Source organism: Physcomitrium patens, chromosome 2 (assembly GCF_059467195.1).
Source record: "Physcomitrium patens ecotype Gransden chromosome 2, ASM5946719v1, whole genome shotgun sequence".
Classification (NCBI taxonomy): Eukaryota; Viridiplantae; Streptophyta; class Bryopsida; order Funariales; family Funariaceae; genus Physcomitrium; species Physcomitrium patens.
The window spans coordinates 7741122-7761855 of NC_143411.1; the positions used below are offsets into that span (position 1 = coordinate 7741122).

Consider the following 20734-nt stretch of genomic DNA (forward strand, 5'->3'; position numbering starts at 1 on the left):
GGTTTGGCAGTCTTTTTTAATGGATGAAGCTCCAGATTTGTACAGCCTTTGTACGATCGCGTGCACCATCCTTTCGAGAATGTATGGGTTTGGGAGATGCTCAACGCAGACGTGGAGCCTGATGAGGTGAGAGCTGATTGCATGCTTGAAGGGTATGCAAGTTGGGAAGAGCCAGAGACTCTGCATGGGGTTTTACGAGCTACACAATGGCGAGGCCTAGTACCTCCACCTCATTTGTGCAGATTCCAATGCGCGAATTTATTTTTTTTGTTCACTTTGTCGCTGCCTCAATTTATCATTTCAATTTCCACCTGTGAGGACCGTGAGATACATTGTCCTACAAGAAGCAGTGCATTGCCATATCATCGACGTGTATGAGAAGGCAGGCTCATATGAAATGGCTGAGAAGATCTTCAAAAGAGATAACAGGTAGGTCATCTTTCTCACGAGAAAACTTAAACGCCGATGAGGAAGGTGAGAGCTGACGCCGGTCGATGTGAAGCAGCTTTAAAACTTTTCAATGAGATGGCAAAGAAGAATTTGCTTGCAACACCAGTGGCATGGAACACCCCACAGGCTTGTGTGAGAGTTTGACGATATTACGAAGCTTAGCAATTACGATGGACACTGTTGGTTACACTATTATGCTAAATACAAATTCGAAGGACCACGAAAGCTGAGCTCTTGTGCATATATATATATATATATGCGCAACCTTCATTCGCTCATTCTGTTCATGTTGGCTTGGAACACTACTGAAAACTCACTTTAAACACTACCAGCTCTGTCACAGAGATTTTAATCTTCACATGATTATACCCAACTCTTTGTTTTCTGGCTCAAGCTGAAACACTTTCAACTCATGGAGCTGCATCAGTGATGTGGTTAATGAAGTTCTCCCACTGGGTTTATATTTGATGCACTGCTGCTTCTAAGGTGTGGTGAAACCCTTGTTGAAAACTGCAATCTTCTTGTTTATGAGTTGGGGATTAGTACTGCTCTGGTAACACTTGCACTATGAGCAGATTTGATGAATCATGGATCATGGTGGAAGTAAGCTTCATTCATAGTGAAATCACATGGTGGCTTTGTATTTCAGGCAGGGTGATGATGAATCTTCTTCTAACTTGGTGATCTAGGGTTGGAATAGAACTAAAAGTTCATTTGCACTTATCCAGAGGGGTATTACTGAGGTGTGTAATGCAGATTTGGATTGAATGCCAATCTACTTATGATTATTTTCAAAAAACATTTTTTTTCTTCAAATATGAAAAGACCTTTCTCCTTGTTGTACTGAGTTGTACACTAGATTTTTGTCATTTAAATCAATTAATCCGTTAACAATATATTGAAATACCGATATGTTAAAATACAGCTAAAACACTGGCACGTAAAAAGAATAATCAAGTCAAAAATAAGTATTGCAAATGGATAAATAAATATATCCAAAACTAAAACATAAATGAAATCTGGTATTTAAGGTTGTGCAGGCTACCTTATTGTGTTATGAAAATCCTGCAATTTGGTGAATGATGACCTACAAAACTGGGATGTTAAATGGATACTAATTTCATATCTATGTGATATGTGTAAAAACAGTATCAATGGGTGATTATCATTTTTTTAATAGTGACATTACTGAGATTTGCAATATTGCATTGCTTTCTCAATTTACTTGTATGAATAAATCTAAGGAATAGACCAACCAAATCTTATTGATGTGAATATAAAAAAACACTTTTATTACACAAATACAATCATCGTTCACAAACTTTTATGCTTCTTGAGGAAGACTGAATATCAACAGAATATAGAATATCTATATTTAAAATTTAGAAGAAACAAGTTTTAAAAAATAAAATAAAAATAATCTGGGAATTGTATGGAACTACAACAATCATGATTGTACCCATTATAATTCTTGAATATTAATAATTGTAATGTGTCAAAAAGAATTTGGTATAGTATTTTAAAGCACTTCAATTTATGTAGTGGGTAGTTAATTTTCTCATGTATTTGAATGCACGTATCAACTCAGTATTGGTGCATCACTTGAGGGGTGAGTTGTGATTTTTCAAGTATTTATTAAATTTATTATGACATCTAAATTTCCAGTTAAATTTAAAACAAAAAAGTGTTCATGGGAAAATTAAAGAAGGTATTTTAAACATTTAATTGCAATAAATATAGATTTGCATTGTGATCACTTCAAGTAGGTGTGTATATGTAAATACTTGAAAAATGTGTATTTACTCAAAGGTACTTTCAAAAATTTCGGGAAAAATATTATATTATATTGTACTATATAAAATGGAATTCTATATTGTGTTTTGATTTGGTAGATTTAGCATAAACAATGTAGAGTTAATTTATATATCAAATAACTATATAATAATACTATTAATATCATTGTAGACCTTCTGCATTACAATATTTTTCTTTTTCATTTTTCCTAGTTTTGCAAAACACAAAAACATAGTTGACTGAAACATACAAAATTTGTACACAGAAGGTAATTGAAGGCTAGTCCACTACTAACTAAACTAAATGTCTAGTAGTGACCTTTAGAAACATAAATTGAATAAACAAACACTAATGTTCTTATCAAATTCAAGTTTTTAGAAAACACAGCATTGAATATGATTTCATCAACTACAATGAAATATTTTTAAAAATTTGATTGAGGTCGTTTTTTTTATCTTATTGAAATAAGTTACTATTGGTGAGTGTATCTTTCCAGTTTTAACTAAGGTATTGATTATCAATCACAAGTAACTTTAAAATACTGGTTGATATCATATTAATTACACTTTTATTATGTGAATTACACTAGCCTTCAACAAACAGAGACTTATATATATATATATATATATATATATACGTATTTGAAGTGGAACAAAACATATTACACATATTTTAGTTAATCATATCATGTGTCTGAATTGAAGACGTGCCAGCACAAAAACATGAAAAATGAACAGATGGGAAGGGAAATCCATCAGAAACCTTATTTTCATCAACTTAAAAAATACATTCTTGAATAAATTCACCCATTCCATGCTCAATTTGTTTTTGGGGATTGTAATGATAACAAGCCAATCTTACAATCACTTTGTTTTATTTTTATTTTTATTATTTTTGTATAGTATCCTATTTAAGACTTTCCATTCATTTTTGACTTCCTTGTTCCAAGCCGACATGACCAATCAAATAAATTTTTATTGGGGGAATTCCTTGACTCACACCCCCCTTGCTTAGAATATCCCTTAAAAAAGGCCAGAGCACAAGTTGTCGGAGGGGAACATCCTGGGAACATTCTGGGAACGTGCAGCCGTGCCTAACGAAAGCTCCACGGAAGCCCACATCACCGAATCGCGTCAACCTCGCACCCCGTGTGAACAGAGCTTCTGGGAAACCGGACACAGACGGTACCTGATTCAAGGATTCGTAGATCCTGGAGACAAACGATCTACACTCCGTTTTTATTTGGCAGCCTTCGACCGCGTGATGTCGGTCACACGGTCACCACCCGAACCCCATATAAGCTCCTTGCTCTTCAGCTTGCGTTTTATATGTGCTCGTGCTCATCGTCACCCTCCTCTTCCCTCGCTCTAGAGTCGCATCGCCCTCTCTCGCTCTTTCTCAATCTTGTCTTCTCCCTCCGCGGCTTCGTTTCTCGCTCCAACTCTGTACCTAAGGTAATCACATGCATTGCCGTTGTGGTGCTGTACTGACACACACACCCACACACACACATATATATGTATATATATATATATATATATATATCTATATATGTTTTACTCTAGTTTCTCGGACGAGTATGGTGAGATACATTGTTGAGCTTTAACTGTGGTGTGACCTAGGTAATGAAGTGAATTAGGTCGATGTAGTGGCTGTCTTGTTGGATCTTTCTTTTTCTCCACTGGAGAGGATTTAGAGTACAAGTTGTCGGTACATGCTCTGGGAGCGTTCAGGTGGTGCAGCATGTGTCGATTTTTATTTGAGGTTTGGATGTATTCGAATAATCTAGGAGCTTTCGGAGACGTTGAGCAGTACCTTGGTTCGTCGCGTTCTTGTTTCTGTATTTGTTGATGACTGCAACGCGGTGCTGCCGGCGGATTCATCGTCCGTTCGCTTGTAAGGATTGTCAGTGTAGGAGATGTGAATCTGCCGTTTTTTGAATTTCAAACTTGAGCGAGATGACTTCTTCAGTTGGTAATGCCACCTTGATGGCGACCGACGCTTTGGATTTTTGTTGTAGATTTGAGACACATGTTGTCCGAGTTGTCTACTTTTCGTCTGGTCGGTTCAGTGGGATTTGATCAGAACCAGTTTTTTTTGTGTTCCATGCGGGAAGACTAGGTTTCGATGCGCAGTATACTTGAAAAGACTACTCTGTTGGATGAAGGTTGCTGCATTCCAAGAATCCAAAGCAGATTCACTGTATCCGTTAGCTTTGCAATCTATTCTGATGATATTGCCACGCAGTTTTCCGCATCTGTTTTGGGAGGTGTCTCGGACGAAGTTTCTGCATCGTGTCATTCTCCGGATTAGATTCTGACAGTTCTTCACCGTTTGCAGATTCTTTCAGTATGGATCATGGAAAGGTTCATGTTATTAACAACTCGGCAGCCTGGGACGCCAAGTTGGCAGAGGCCACGAGCACTGGAAAGATAGTGAGTATTCTGTTTGTTCACTTTTGTATCAGTTTTGTTCCTAACTCTCAACTCTCTTCTATTGGTTAGGCGATTCATCTCAAGTTGACTGACGGATATCATTGTCATTATTTTCCAGGTTCTCGTCGATTTTACCGCCACTTGGTGCGGACCTTGCCGGCTGATGGCACCTATTTTCGTTGAACTTAGCAAGAAGTATGAAAACATCATATTTTTGAAGGTGGACGTCGACGAAGTTAAGGTAAATATTTACTTAACAACCTTAGATATTGTAATCATAGGTCTATCTAAATCTTTCAGTCCTTTCCGGCTGAGAATGTTTTGTATTTTGGAGTTTACAGGTCCATATTTCTTGATTGTGCAGGACGTGACATCTCAGTGGGAAGTGCGCGCTATGCCCACATTCATATTTATCAAAGACGGAAAGAGTATTCACAAGGTAGTTGGTGCAAACAAGGATGAGCTCGAGAAGAAGTGTCAACAATTCGCTAGCCTCCCCAGCACAGTCTGAGGATAGCGGTAGTGCGAGTTGCTGTATACAATGTCCTGTGAACATGAATAGGCCGTTGATGTGCGCTTGAGATTTCAATTGGGTCTCTTATCAAATACTCACTATTTGGCCAAGTTTGTATATATGACTGGTTTCGGAAGCAAAGTGCACGTCTTCTTACTTCTCCCAATCTGCTTCCTCGTGTTTCGTGGGTGTTTTGAACTTCCGTATGATGGGTACTACCTCCAGCCGCTGGGGCAATGGCGCTCTCTGGAAATGCCCGTGTGGAGATGCTTCATGAATATCTTCTAGATTGATCAGAGACCGTTCAGAATTGTTTGTTCAGGACAATAACCTTGCGAAGGGTTCATTTTATGCATGGTTATAAATTTACGAACGTCTGCCTAATTGTTAATCACCTGTCATCATGCGCTACTGCCATTATTTTTGCGTAATGTAGTACAGACTTGATCAACAATTTTAAATTTAAAAAAGATTGGTGTACTCTTTATTCATCTGTAACCTTATTTACCAGTGTAATAATACAATTACAGCTACCTCTGTCACTTACTAAGTTCTCATAGTCTCCTTTTCCCACAACAGATTAGGACCGCAGTGTGAATGGTTAAATTCACAACCGTCAACTACGTGTCTCATAACATCGTAACTGAATTTTAAGCAAGTGCCATCTGTAATTTCTGTGATGTCACATTATCAATGAGGAAATACATACCTCTTGTCGAAGCTCCAACGGATACAGCGCAGTAAAACTATCTGTGGGTGAAATGGGAATTGACTTCTGCAACAGAGAGGAACGTTCAACACGGAAGTTCACTCTCCTTGCCTGATCCGCGCCTTCTTGAGCGTGGTCACGCGCTTGCGCGGGAAACGTCGCAGATGCCACAGCATTACTCATCTCTAACACAATCTCTCCGCTTCTCACACTTTGAACTGCAGACGTGCAGACAGTTGGCCACTTGCGGTTAATCAGGAATCAGGTTTCTGCTTTTGTAAGCACTGACAGCCCGACAGGGAGTAGAGGGATCGAGCGACGGATGTGTGCCTTTTGGGGGTCAGCACCATGAGTGGAATATTCTAGTCCACACACGGAGTGCGTGGATGCGGTTGCGTCGAACTGGGCACCTCTCGGAAGAATCTTCAACCGAAAAGAAATATCTGCTGCTGCTGATGGTGGAGCGAGAGGGGGGTGGCAGTCCCGAGTCGAGAACAAGCAAGGCTTTGATCCACCACAGCCATGTCAAGCCATGTTTGTTTGTTTGTTTTTGTATTTGTTTTGTTTTGTTTTTTTTAATACCTACAGCCCAGGTTGAGAGTCAGGTGCAATGTGGGTCAGCATGGTGTGGGCGAGGCAGGGGATGAAGAAGGAAGAGAAGGGCAGCAGTGCTAGTGGGGCTGAGAAGTGCACAAGGCAACCTCGATATCAACATGGAAAGGCAAATGCATCTGTATGAAGAAGACAAAGGCATCTGGATGATGAATACAAAGCAGGATCATTATTCTTTTCTGTTTTTTTTATTACTGTTTGTTTTGATTTTTTGTTTTGATTTGTTTTTTTTAATAAAGTGCAGTTGGGACAGTATAGTTGGGATTTGAGTCACAACGATTATTTGGTATTATCAAAACGATTATTTGGCTACCTTTATATTTTCCATCTATTATATTTTAGAAATTTGAGTTTGTTTTTGCATGCTATGATACATATTGTAAGAACATTTTTGAAGTAAAATATACAGCATGATGCTAACTCTTTGGTTGTATTGTTTTGAAAAGCCTTTTAATTTAATTTTATTCTTTTACTTGTTAAAAGTAGTATGATGTTATGAGGGTTTTGATAAAAAATTATGTTTGTTATAATTTCATTTTTAATGTGAATTTATCTTTGATTTTTGTAACATATCAATTAATATTATTATATAAATATATTGTTGGTAAATTTTATTAAGTCAAAAATTATTATATACTAAAAGTATGTAATATTTGATATCTTAAAATTAATATTACAATAATTATAAAACATTATACATGATGTAGCTAATGCATATATTACTAAAAAAAATATAAGTAAGTAGAAGAAATTACAATATACTAGGTAGATAACATGTTTTTGTAGAAAAATTAAATATTTTTTTTATATCTATATTAAATCTATGAATTCTTCTAAATATGGAATGTGACTTTAAAAAAGTTTTTTAAAAATTTTATACTTCTAGAAAGCTAATATAGAAGTATTTGAAAAATTAGGCACTTAACCTATAAGGTTTGTTACTCTTAGAAAAATTCTATATAATCTTGTTAGTTAATATATACAAAAATCATTTTTATTATTAAATTCTTTTTTTTTCTAATTAAATATTAATTAAAGAATCTCTATTTTTTTTTATTTTTGACTATAATTATTATGATTAATTTATATCTTCTATTTATATCTTTTACTTAATTCTATATTATTCCAACTTCAAGCCTTTTGGAATTACAAATGGATTAGTTGTTTTTATTTAATTCTATATTATTCCAACTTTAAGCCTTTTGGAATCACAAATGGATTAGTTTTTTTTAAGATATAATAAATAATATTCTATAAGAATATTTAGATTATTTTGTTATTTTTTTTAATTTAAATAATATTTTAATTTATTCCAAGCATACAAAAAAATATAAATAAAAAATGTCTACTTTCCAGACATTCTTTTTTTGTACCAAAATAAGGTAATGCAACTTTTAATCAATAATAATATTTTTTTTTGAAACTAAACCAATTTTTATCTTCAAATCAATATTAATTGTTAATTTAACATCTCTTAGTAAAGTCCAATTGAACATATCATTAGATCTACTTATACATAATATTAAGAATAATTCTTTTAAATCTCACAATATTTTGAAGTTTGAATTCAAGCAAAATCTTCTTCATTTTGAGAAATATTTTTATGTTCTAAAATATAAAGCATTACTATGTGTTCTTCAAGCTTGCCACAATTTTTCAATTATAGAATATTTTAGATACAACAAGACCGTGGAGTTAATACTAAAAGATTTTTTTTACACTTAAATATAGAAGGCAATTAAAGACTTTGTACAATCATATAATATTTTTTGAAGATAAAAAATTCCTTGTTATTGACTTTATATACTTTTTTAACCACTACATATATTAAAACAACCATGGTCATGTATTTTTATGAATTTTATTATAGAGGTTCTAATTTTAAGTTCTTACGATTTTATATTTTTGATAGTGGATTGCTTCACTAAGATGACATATTTTTTTATGTTAAAAAATTACTAAAATTAAAAAAATAATTTGGTTTTTTTTGATAATATTTATTGCTACCATAGATTGCTAAAAGATATTATATTAGATAAAATCAATTGAATGTGTGTCTAGATTTTAAAGAATTATTTAAAAAAAATTTAAGATAGATATAAAATTATCATTGGCCTTCTATCTTCAAACTAATAGACAAAGGAAATAAGTGAATTAAGTATTAGAGTAATATTTGAGATATATAATTAATTATCATCAAGATCATTAGATAATTTTTTTTATTTTTGTAATTTTTTTATATAACAGCAAAGTATATTCTTCTATTCAACAATCACCTTTATATGTTAATTATGGTTATTATCCATAATTTGATGTTTTTAACTTTTTAAAAACTTACAATCCTATAATTAAAGATTTGACAAATAGTTTATTAGATCCACATGTGATAATAAAGACACAATTAAATATAGCTAAAAAATATATATATTTTCAATAGAAATATCTATTATAAGAAAAATTATCAATTCTATATTAGTAACAATGTTTAATTATTTTATAATATTAAGACTATTTGTCCTTGTGACAAATTTGATTACTATAGACTTCTATCATTTTTTAATTTGTGAACAAATTAATCCAACTATATATAGATTATACCTATATGAATCTATAAAGATCCATTATATATTCCATGTATATCTTTTTTAACCATACAAGGTAGTGAATATATTGAAAAAAAGACAAATATTATCTTTCAATATAGAAGTAGATAATAATCAAGAATTTGAAGTGGAAGATGTCTTAGATTCATAGTAGTGCTAAAAAAGTTCAAAGATCTTGTACATTAGTATAGATATGATATTAATGAATATACATGGTAGCCATCTAAGATCTTTGTAAATATTATAAATAATGTAGATGCTTATTATTAACAATATCTTTTAAAATTAAAATAAATATTTAATTTTTTTTAATGATGAACAAAACATGTTCACTAAAGATTGCATGTTCTCTTCTATCCTTATTTTTGGTTTCTTTGTGTTTGTGGTATAAAAAGATAGACAATCAATAATCAAAAAATTTAATTTAAGAAATAGTGTTTGTTAAGTTATTACATAAGCCATTAAAATTTTCAAAACGAGAAAGATAATTTAATAGAAATAAAGATTCTTAAAAAAAACATATTCTTCTTTATATAAATGGCAAGATATAATTTTATTGGTATCATGACTTTAGAAGAAATTTTTGATATTTGGTGATATTATTGGAAGTAAAAACCATTCTTAATGATATTTTAAATTATTTATATGGAAGAAGTTGTGATAGCCTTAACAATGATAAAATAATAGGATGGTCTTTTGCCTTAGTATAGATACTAATAACATTTAAAATGGCCTATTAATCATCTCTAAAAAGAACAAATATCAAATTATGTAGCAAATATAATTTGCCGCATCTAAAAATTTCTTAACATGTGATCATTGCTCTTTGTGGAATTTATCTCTAAAAAGAAGAAATAATATTATGGACATATATATTAATACTAAAAATTATTGAAATAAAATAAAACTATATAGAATAAGTACAAGTAGGTAATTTGATGATATCTTCTTGAGAAATATTTTAAAAACTTTAAAAATATAGATATAATTTTACAAGTATTTATAGATAATCAATAATTTTAAAACTTGACCAAGACTACTATATTATTAATGCCACATTTTGCTTGACTTCTCATGATTAATTTAGTCCAACTTCACTCAATTCCTTACATTGTGCTCATGAATATAGATTGATGCAATATAGTTGGGTCATCATGCCCTAAAATGTTGTGAGTTTGATTAGTCTATATCCACCCCTCTAACTTAACAATTATGAGTATGGAGGCAACTCTATATGTTGCACTTAAGGCTCTCTTTTAGAAGTGTAAGAGGGGTGGAAAATAGATAAATAAATAATCTAGGCTACACCTTATAGACTTCAATGTTTGAAGGTTTTAAAACATTTTACGAAAAAATTATTTATAACAAGTAGAAGTTGGAGATGTTACCATTTACTAGAATATAAAGTTGCTACAACAATGTAGTTTCTTTTTGTAGATTCTATGTGCAAATATGGCTCTAAAAAGTATTTATTAAAATAAAAAGATGATTGATAGTAGATATATATTAAAATTAGAAATAATTAAAATCTAATTAAAAAACATATATAAAAGAAATAAAAAATTATGGAAGTAATTACAACCATTGAAAAGTTTTGAATATAAATGCATTATAAAATAGCATATTTTATTAAAAAAATATAACAAGGAGATACATATACAAATACATAATGATGAATTTTAATATCAAAATATGAGATGATAAAAATATGATCTTGAATCTTGATATAACAATGTGATTGAAATTTATATTTTTTTGAATACTCAAGATACATCTATTGTTAGAATTTAAGCCTTAAAAAAAATACTTAAAAAAAAACTATGTACTATTAGATGAGCCACATGCTAAATAAATTCTTTGTATTTAAAAATTTAATCTATTAGTTTTTATTTATAATCTTGATTCAATAAACATGTATTTAAAAAAAAATTAGAATAATAGTTTTACTAGCAAATTTAAATGCAAGCTTAAAGATGCACAGTGACTCTATGAAATCATCCATAATATTATATATATAATAATGGCTCTTAACAAAGACCCTGTCTTAGGAATATGAATCTAAAAGAAAGAGAATCCTCAATACACTCTTGTGTCATTAAAAAGAACTAGAAAGTCACTCAAAAGGTAATGTAATATTAACTAGAATGGCTATTGTCAAAAACAAGAAGACTAGAAAGTCTTAAAATGAGACTAAAGACTAGAACAACATTGAGAAGAGTGAAGAAGGCTTCATTCTTACCTCCAAATATACTCTTAACTAAGAGCTACATGGCGGTAAGTATATATGGAGGTAAGAATGAAGCCTAAAAGTCCTTTGATTAAGGTTTAACTAGGATTAGGATTTGATTTAGGATTAGGATTTAAAAGTATATATGGAAATAAGAATAAAGCCTAAAGTCTTTATGAAATTAATCTATATTTATATACTTCTACCTAATCATATAAGAAATTATTGAAGTAAATATATATCGCCATGGCATTACCCTTTCTTCTAAGGACAAGTTCCACAAGGAGCAGTCTTCATATGTCGAGGAAGTCCAAGATGTTGCAAATTGTATTTGCCACATACTCCAATCTTTGCTCTCTTTGAAGATGGTTGATAGGCCCTTTAAGCCATCAATAGTGTCCTATATTAGAGCAAAAAGACCGCCCTATTATTTTGTCATTGTTGAGGCCTTTATAACTTCTTTCAAATAAAATATTTGAAACATTGTCAAGAGTTGTTTTTACCTCTAATAAAATCACCAAATACCAAGAGTCTCTCCTAAGGTTATGATACCAAATACATTGTATCTCACCATCTATTCAAAGAAGGACATGTCATTCTTGAGGATCTTCATCTCGATTCCATCATCTTCAGGTTGTCACAATTACAATGTCTTATCTAATAAATCAGCAAATGAAAGATCTTGAGTTGAATCTGCTGGTTGTTGGTTCTCCATCTCCTTTGCATCACAAATACACAGATGCTACAAAGAAAGCTAGAAGATTGAATGTTATTTTTCTTTCATCTTATTTTTTTTATATCAAAGATTTGCTATTCTTTATCTTGATTTTGATGGATTTGGTTAATGAAAAGTTTCAACTTTCTTTCTTGTATTTGCAAGATTCTTTGATGGCTCCTACATGCATTCACTAATATCATATCTGCGCCAATGAATAAGATATTCCAACCTTTATCGGCGCTGCCTTGAATCTAAGACTTCTTCCACCTCAAACTTTTGATTATTTTCTACTTCTATATGAAGAGGTGGCATTTGTCTTCTTTTCAAAATATTCACTATCTTACATGGTTCAGGAAAGGACATGTGAAATACACGGTGGATCTTCATATGCTTCGGTAGATGTAATCGATAAGCAATAAGATTAATTTATTTATAAATAGAAAAATATTCCAACCTACAATAGTCTAACTTATCACAAGGAGAAGTAGTCTTTTTATTGTGATGAAGTAACCATACCTTGTCACCTATGTTGAATTGTGGTTGCTTTTTGCAATAGGCATCCGTGTTGGTCTTTTGTTGCCCTTGAGCTTCTTTTAATTGTATCTTCATTGTTGCATGTAGCTTTGACAAATGATTTGTTAAATCTTCTATCACATGATTATCCACTTTTAAAAAGTCAAAACTTTCAAGTTATAGATGATTACCATAATTAGCAAAAAAAAGTATTTGTTGAATAGAAGAATGTACTGAATTATTATATGCAAACTTTACCAATGGCAAAAGAGTTGTTCAATCATCTTGATGATAGTTGATAGTACACTTCAAATATTGTTTCAAAATTTAATTCATCCATTCCATTTGTCCATCAATTTGAAGATGAAAAGTTGAAAAAAGCTTTATATCTACTTTTAGAATCTTGAATAAGGTTCTCTAAAATCTTGAAACAAATTGAATCCCCCTATTCAATATAATATCCTTTAGCAATCTATGATAGCAATAGATATTGTCAATAAAATACTTAGCCATTTCTTTACCTAAAATAGATTTTATACATGATACAAAATGTGCCATTTTGGTGAAGTGATCTATAATTACGAATGTGGATTATGTGAACTTGAGACTGGAAGATCTATAATAAAATCCATAGAAACTAAAGACCATGGTTGTTTTGGAATAGATAATCATTGAAGCAGTCCATAAGAATTATGGCAAGAAGTTTTGGATCTTGAACAAGTATCACATGATTGTATAAAGTCTTTTATCACCATCCACATTTGCAGCCACTAAAAATCTCTAGACATAAGCTCTAAAGTCTTGTTGTATCTAAAATGTCTTGCTGCTGGAAAATCATGACATGCTTGAAGGATATGTTGTTATGTTATAACACGATTATATGGTGAAAGATGATAATATGGATCTTTTTATAGAAGAAAAAAAATAAAAGATAAATTAAAAAAATATGGATAAAAGATAGGAAGGTAATAAAACTTTTAGTTATAATATTGCCTTTTTCAAAAAGTAACTTCTATTTACTTTGTAGGACCATAAATAAGGCAAATCAAAGTAGATTAGAAAAATAAATAATATAGGCATCTTTAGAAGGAAGTTAAGAGTAAGTTATAGCAAAAATTACTTAAAAAAACTAGATATTGATGCTCAAAGAGGGCCAGTTATGAACAAGGATCAATATCAGACCCCAAGGCACAAAACCAAGCCTTGACGATAATTTTAGGATTCTTTTGTAGATTAGAGAGTAGAATTTAATAACAAAGTAGATAGGGTTTTTATGAGCATTGATTTTGGATGATTTGGATTTGTAATGACTTTGTAAGAGCTTTATAAAATCAAGTTTATTTCTGGATGACTTGAATTTTATAAAATAAAATAGAATTGACGTTTTGGACGATTTCAAGAGTTTTGTAATAGATCTACAAGTAAAATTTTGTGAATTAATGGTTATAGTTGTGTTTAATATGTATTGTGAATTTTAGCTTTATCTAATTGTTGAATTGAGGGTTATTGAGGTTTAAGTGGGTCAAGGTATCAGAAAGTAGAATTTTAGGTTGAGTGAGGGTTTTTAAGATTTCTTGCAATCTACTAATTGGATTGGAGTGAAATTTATGAGTGAAGATAGTAGACTTATTTTCATATATATATATATATATATATATATATATATATGAAAATTTTAAAATCAATTGAATAATGAAAAAAAGAGATATTGGCTCTGGGAGATTGGCATGAAGGTCGGAGAAGGAGTCTAGCTAATATTTGAGCACGTTTTTGAGGTTATCATCTATTTGGTAATTTTAATATTTTTTAATTTTTTTATTTGTTTTAACTTAATTATTAAGAAGTGTATAAATTTTGAACTAAAATCAATGGTTCATTTATTAGTTATTGAGGTTTAAATTTATTATAGGAATTACTAGGATTTGATTTAGGACTTAGAATTTGGTTAGGATTTGATTTAGGATTAGGATTTGATTAAGGTTTGATTTAGGATTTATGATTTGGTTAGGATTTGATTTAGAATTTAAGTTATAGTTAGTTTTTGGCCTAAAGTTTGATTGCAATCCAATAGGATTTTAAATAAGATTAAATTAAGATTAGATTAAGATTTATTTGAGATATATTTGTGACCATTCTAATATTTCTTTAAGATTTTTTAATATTTTTTTTGTAATTATTTTAAGGTTTCTTTGAATTGATTAAAGCTTACAGTAGAATAGGCAAATAAACTTTGTGGTAAGTTATTGGTTGGTTATTGATAACCTTGAGAATTAGACTGATGGTTAGGCAGTTTAGTTGATAAAAGTAGGTTATTAGTGGAATAAATGGTTAAGAATTCAAAGGGTCATAACCTTTGGAATCTGCTGACTGATGGATCATCTTTTTGGTTGCATAAAGAGGTTGAGAAAAGGGAGATTGGGGCCAGATTGTGATAGTCATAAGCCAGGGCAAGCTTGGTGCTACTTCTTTTTGTTTCTTTATTGTTGACGAGTAATAGATAGTTTTTGAATACTGAGAAGTTAGTCTGAAGTGCCAAACTATGAGAGTCGTAAGTCAAGATATTGAATTCTATGTGATGAATTGAGAAATTGAATACAATAGATAAGTTGGAGATCAGTAATTGAATATATATAAACCACAAAGAAAGTAAGTGGGAGATGAACAAATAAGAATATGAAAATATTATTGAATTGATAGTCGAAGAATGGATTATGGGTTGAATTAAGATGGAAGTAGTAAGCCTTGGTGTTTTGTAGTTTGATAATTGATTTCAGATAGCCAAAGTACAATCAATTGTGACACTAACAGATCCAATTCATATAACTAGTCTTTTTTCGTGTTCAAATCTACTTCTATTAGTTCAATTGCTTTGGTATATTGAAGCTTGAACACAATAAGAACAACATTTTGGCACCGTTGCCAGGGAAATGATAACAATATAAAATGTTAGAAATTGATTGTATGGAAGATGGAATTATATGTTGAATGACAATATGAGAAGAACCAGTTTTAGGATTACAAATATGTGAGTTATAATTCAAGGCAGTATTGATTTTGTAAAGAAAAATAAAATATTATGAATGGTAATCATGAATGAGAGGATTATCAAAGAATTAATCGACAAGCGAAAGCAAGACAAGAGCAATTATGCATAAGAAATCTCCTACGAGAACGACAAAAAAGAATTGTAGGTCCAAGTAAAATCAAAAGAAGAAAAATTTAAATTCAAATAGCAAAGAAATCAGTGATAATACCAATGGCCGCAGGAGTGCCAAAAGTACCAATTGTAGTACAAATAGGAGTAATAGGAGACCGAACTACAAGTATGGCACTATTACCTACTTTTAGTGGTTGGTCGGGCTCTGATCCCAATCACCATATATCTCAATTCTTGACAGCCTGCGTCGCTAATAATGGTAGAACTAAAGACATTTGGTTGAGATGGTTGCCAGCAACTTTAAAAGATACAGCTTTTGAATAGTATATTTGGCAACCAATGGATAGATTTCCCAATTGGGAGGCCTTGAGGAATGCCTTCATAACCCATTTTAGACCAATTGGATTTGAAGATCGGCTTAGAGAAAGTTTTATGAATAGCAAGATGTTTATGGAGGAATCAATGGAATCCTATTATGGCCGGGTCACGGATATACTTTGTAAATGGATAAATAATCAAATGCTAGATACATTTATATTGTCGATATTAATAAATGGTTTACATCCACCAGAATTAAAAATGTTTATAAAAGAGGCTCGACCACCTATGGTAGAGGCATCATTAGCACGAGCAAAGGTGTGGAAAGAATATCATTATGACCAATTGTTAACAGTGGAGATCACGATGATTCCAAGTTCAAGAAGCCAACAAATACAATCGGAAAATGTGTCGATAGGTAATTATCCACAAATGGCTGACTCCAACATGAAGAATGTTATGTTGTAAAAATCAATTAATGCTACACCACTCTAAGCAATAGCACCAATAATAATGACACCTTATTCTACATTGCCAACCTATCAACAACTCGAGTTATTCAAAAATGCGACTGTTAAAGATCTAAATGAAGCCTTGTTATTAAATCTAAGAAAGAAGATGGAAGAATTGGCCGTGAATTTGGCTAAAGACAAGGAGAAATGACATAAGCCTTCTAATACGAGACCTAATCTATGGTATAATAATTATAAGGAACAAGGTCATTTTGATATGGAATGTCCATCACCCAGATAAATGGGTGTTCAATGTATATTTTGTAGAGGGTAGTACCCTACCCAAAACTGCTAGCATTTACAAAGGCAACAACAGTTCAATAACTAGACGATACAGCCAACTCAATGGGATGTTAATCAATTACAGACTTGAAATATGGGTAGTTAGAATAGTAATCGCTCAAATTAATCTAATCATGGCTTTAAAAATTTTTAAAATATTAATTATAATTTGGTTTATGGAACAGAGATGTAGGACAATGGAAATAATCAAGGGGGTAATCTCCAAACTATACTAATTGAGCAGTCCAATTCTCGACCAGTAGCAACTGGTCAGCTAGGATCATTTACTATGGCTACCTGGAATCGGCCTAGTAGATATACTCGAGTGGAGACTTTAAGTGTATTTAACAGTATGGGTCAAAAACCACTACGTTGCTACCAGTGCCAGTAAATTGGTCATTATGCTAGTGAATGCACTAATCTAAGGTTTATAGATGAATATGCTCTATTATGTGGAAATTGTAAGCAATCGAGTTATTTTCATTATCAATGCAATGTTCCATTTAACTCTAATAATCATGATCAGAAGATACAATCAATTGTGCAAATTGTAGAAGAAAAAAATTACGAGATACAAGAATCACCAGTTCATTTGGTAGAAGTAGTCCAAGTTGTCCATACAAGAAGTTAGCAAAAGAAGAAAGGACTAATTGAACATTTGGGTGATCTTGAAGCAAAGGGCCAATTGGACCCAATTACAGGGACATCCAATCTAGGCTCTGAAATAGGCCCCTTACTTAGTATAAGACCTAAATCAGTTGTGCACCCTAATGAGGTACCAATTACAGAGGCTTCGGTTCCATGTGAAGCTGTTTCATTCTCTACACAGTTTCAGAAAACGTCCTTTCTATTGAAAGTTCCTCTTAGAGGCGTGAATTCTAAGGAACTAATATCAACCCAATTGAGAGAACAATCTTATCCGTTGAAAGAACCGATTCTACAAACTCCATCAAATTCAATTCTAGTAGCTTTACCAATTTTTAATATAGAGAAAACCAATTTATCTGTGTCGGTATCTAGGACTGGGAAGAAGAAATGGACATTCAAAATTACCACTAATACAGAATCATATAATATTCTAAAAGATTTGGACACCATAAAGTCTACGATTTCTATGAAGCAACTATTGGTGGTAGCACCTAAGTGCCGAACTATCTTGAATTCCTTATTAATTCGTTGCAAATCTCAAAATAAGAAAACCAAGAAGTAAGTTTGAATCCTGATCTGAGTGCACCAACGATTCATGTGTCAATTCATGAAGTGTTATTATCAAGAGTGCCAGTAGATGGAAGATCTAGTATAAATCTTATGAATGTCGCTACAATAGAGGAGTTGGATTTGGATCACCTATTGCCTATTACAGTCGTTTTGAGAATGGCTGACTCAAGTCAAGTTAAACCTATGGATATTTTACGAAGTATTGATACAGTAATTACGGGGATTGCTTACAAAATTGATTATATTATTTTTTGATGACAAAGCTCTATATTATCATATTCAATTTTATTGGGACGACCATGGTTGTATCAAGCTAAAGTTCAAAATGACCGTGGCCGTGGTACATTGACAATTAGAATAGGTAATAATAAAATTGTGCTTCAAATGTATCTTGTCCAATATCACGGAGAAATTCAAGTTGCCATTTCAGAATTCACATCGGATTATAAAGATCAGTCTACAGAAGAAGAAATTGGTACACTTGACCCAATTTATGCTGATACAAGGCAAGTTGTTGAACACACTAGAATAAAATACCAGTACAAAGGACTGGAAGAGTACTTAGTTCCTCCAGATGTTATTGACGATTCTGATCATATGATTGCATATTGGATGAATAGACAGGATGTTAATCACATTAGTGCTATGGAACTGAAGTTGGAAAGTTCTAATTTATCAGATTTTATGAAAGATTTTGGAATTGAATAGAACATTATTCTAGACACTCCTAAAATTCCACGATGTCAATCAATTAATTTAGGTACAAGGGAGGCTCCCCAAATCATTCAGATTTATAATAGTATAAAAGATAATGAGAAAGAAATTTGGGTGGATTACTTTTTAATGCATAAAATAGCTTTTGCATGATTGTATGTGGATTTGAAAGGAATTTCAGCTCAAGTTGGTGAGCATCAAATTATATTGGAGGAGAACGCTACACTAATACATAAAAGACAACATCGACTTAATCCCAAATACTCACTTATAGTAAAAGAAGAGCTAGATAAACTCTTGGAGGTTGGATTTTTCTATCTAGTTCCTTTTAGTGAATGGGTTTCACCAATTATTATGGTACCGAAAAAAAATAAAAAAGTTTATATCTTTCAAGATTTTCAAAAATTAAATGCGGCTATGAAGAAGGATTATTTTCTTTTACCATTCACGGATAGTATATTAGATGTTGTCGCTGGACATGAATGTTATTTATTTCTTGATGGATTCTTCGGTTATAATCAAGTTAAAATTACAAAAGAATCAAATTATCAATTTGATGTATCTTCTGGTAAACTATTGAGTCATATAGTTTCGATGGCAGGCATTGCTATAGATCCGGATGAAATAAAGATTATAGTAGAATTAAAGCAACCAGATAATTTTATGGGTGTTCGAGCATTTGTCGGCCATGTTAGTTATTATCGGTGATTTATCTATCTATTCATAGTTATATGTCTGTCCTTGATAAATTTCTTGAAGAAACCACCAACCGATGGGACCTGTCCATTTTGGACAAAGGAATGTACAATTGCATTCAAAACATTGAAACAAAAATTAGTTTCAGCACCATGATTAGTGGCACCTTGTTGGACAAAACCATTCCAAGTTTATGTGGATGCATCTAATGTCACGATTAGTTCTATGCTAAGTCAAAAAAATGACCGAGATTTTGATCATCCTATTTATTATACAAGTCGTTAATTGATAGCGGCTGAAAGAAATTATACAACAACCAAAAGAGAAGCATTGACGATGATTTATTCCGTACAAAAGTTTTGACATTATCTTCTTGGTTATAAGTTTATTTTTGACGTTGACCATGATGCTTTAAAATATATGATTAATAAGCCTCAATTGAGTGGTCATATTACACGATGGATTTTACTATCACAGGAATTTGACTTTACTATTCAGGTAAGATCAGGAAAATCATATTTTAGTATAGACCATTTATCTCGGTTATCCAATCTATACGGTAATGAATCCATTAACGATGCACTATTCAATGCAAAACTATTTGAGGTAGATGTAATTACTCTGGAGTATAGTGAAATAATTAAATACTTGATATTTCAAACCTTGTTACCCAATTTTAATGAAAAGCTTAAATAATGTTTAATATTAAAATGTGCATCTTATACGATGATTGGTGAAGCTTTATATAAACAAGATAAGGATAGAGTTTTGCGATGCTATATTTATTAGATTGAAGTGCGTAATATATTGGAAGGTTGCCACTTGGACAGTTGTGGTGGACTTTTTACGGAGGATAGCATAGCTCGCAAAGCTTTACAAGCTGGTTATTGGTGGCCAACAATGTTTGCAGATTCTCACCAATTCATCTGTCATTGTGATCCATGTCAGAGAACAAGTCGACCTACTAGAACTTCAGCAATGTCATTGGTACCAATTCTGGCTTAAGTGCCTTTTGAAAAATAGAGAATTGATTTTGTAGGAATAATTACACCAGCCTCGAGAAATGGACAAAAATGATATATACTGGTAGCAATGGATTACGTAACAAAATGGGCTGAAGCCATAGCTACAAAAATCGAAAGTGCAAGTACAGTAGCAACCTTTTTGTATGAAAATATTATTACACGGTTCGATTGTCCACGAGAATTGGTTAGTGATTGAGAAATTCATTTTATAAATAGTACAATCAAAGCACTTATGAC

General features: G+C 31.8%; 1 protein-coding gene across 1 annotated transcript; it reads left to right on the plus strand.

Annotated features, from left to right (window-relative positions):
* The first annotated feature begins 3582 nt into the window (after nt 1-3582).
* On the plus strand, nt 3583-5312 carry LOC112292720 (thioredoxin H-type). Its single transcript, XM_024541493.3, has 4 exons — nt 3583-3698; nt 4585-4679; nt 4798-4920; nt 5044-5312. Exons 2-4 carry the CDS (start codon nt 4596-4598, stop codon nt 5188-5190), a joined length of 354 nt encoding a protein of 117 aa, XP_024397261.1. The 5' UTR covers nt 3583-3698; nt 4585-4595; the 3' UTR covers nt 5191-5312.
* Nucleotides 5313-20734: the final 15422 nt, after the last annotated feature.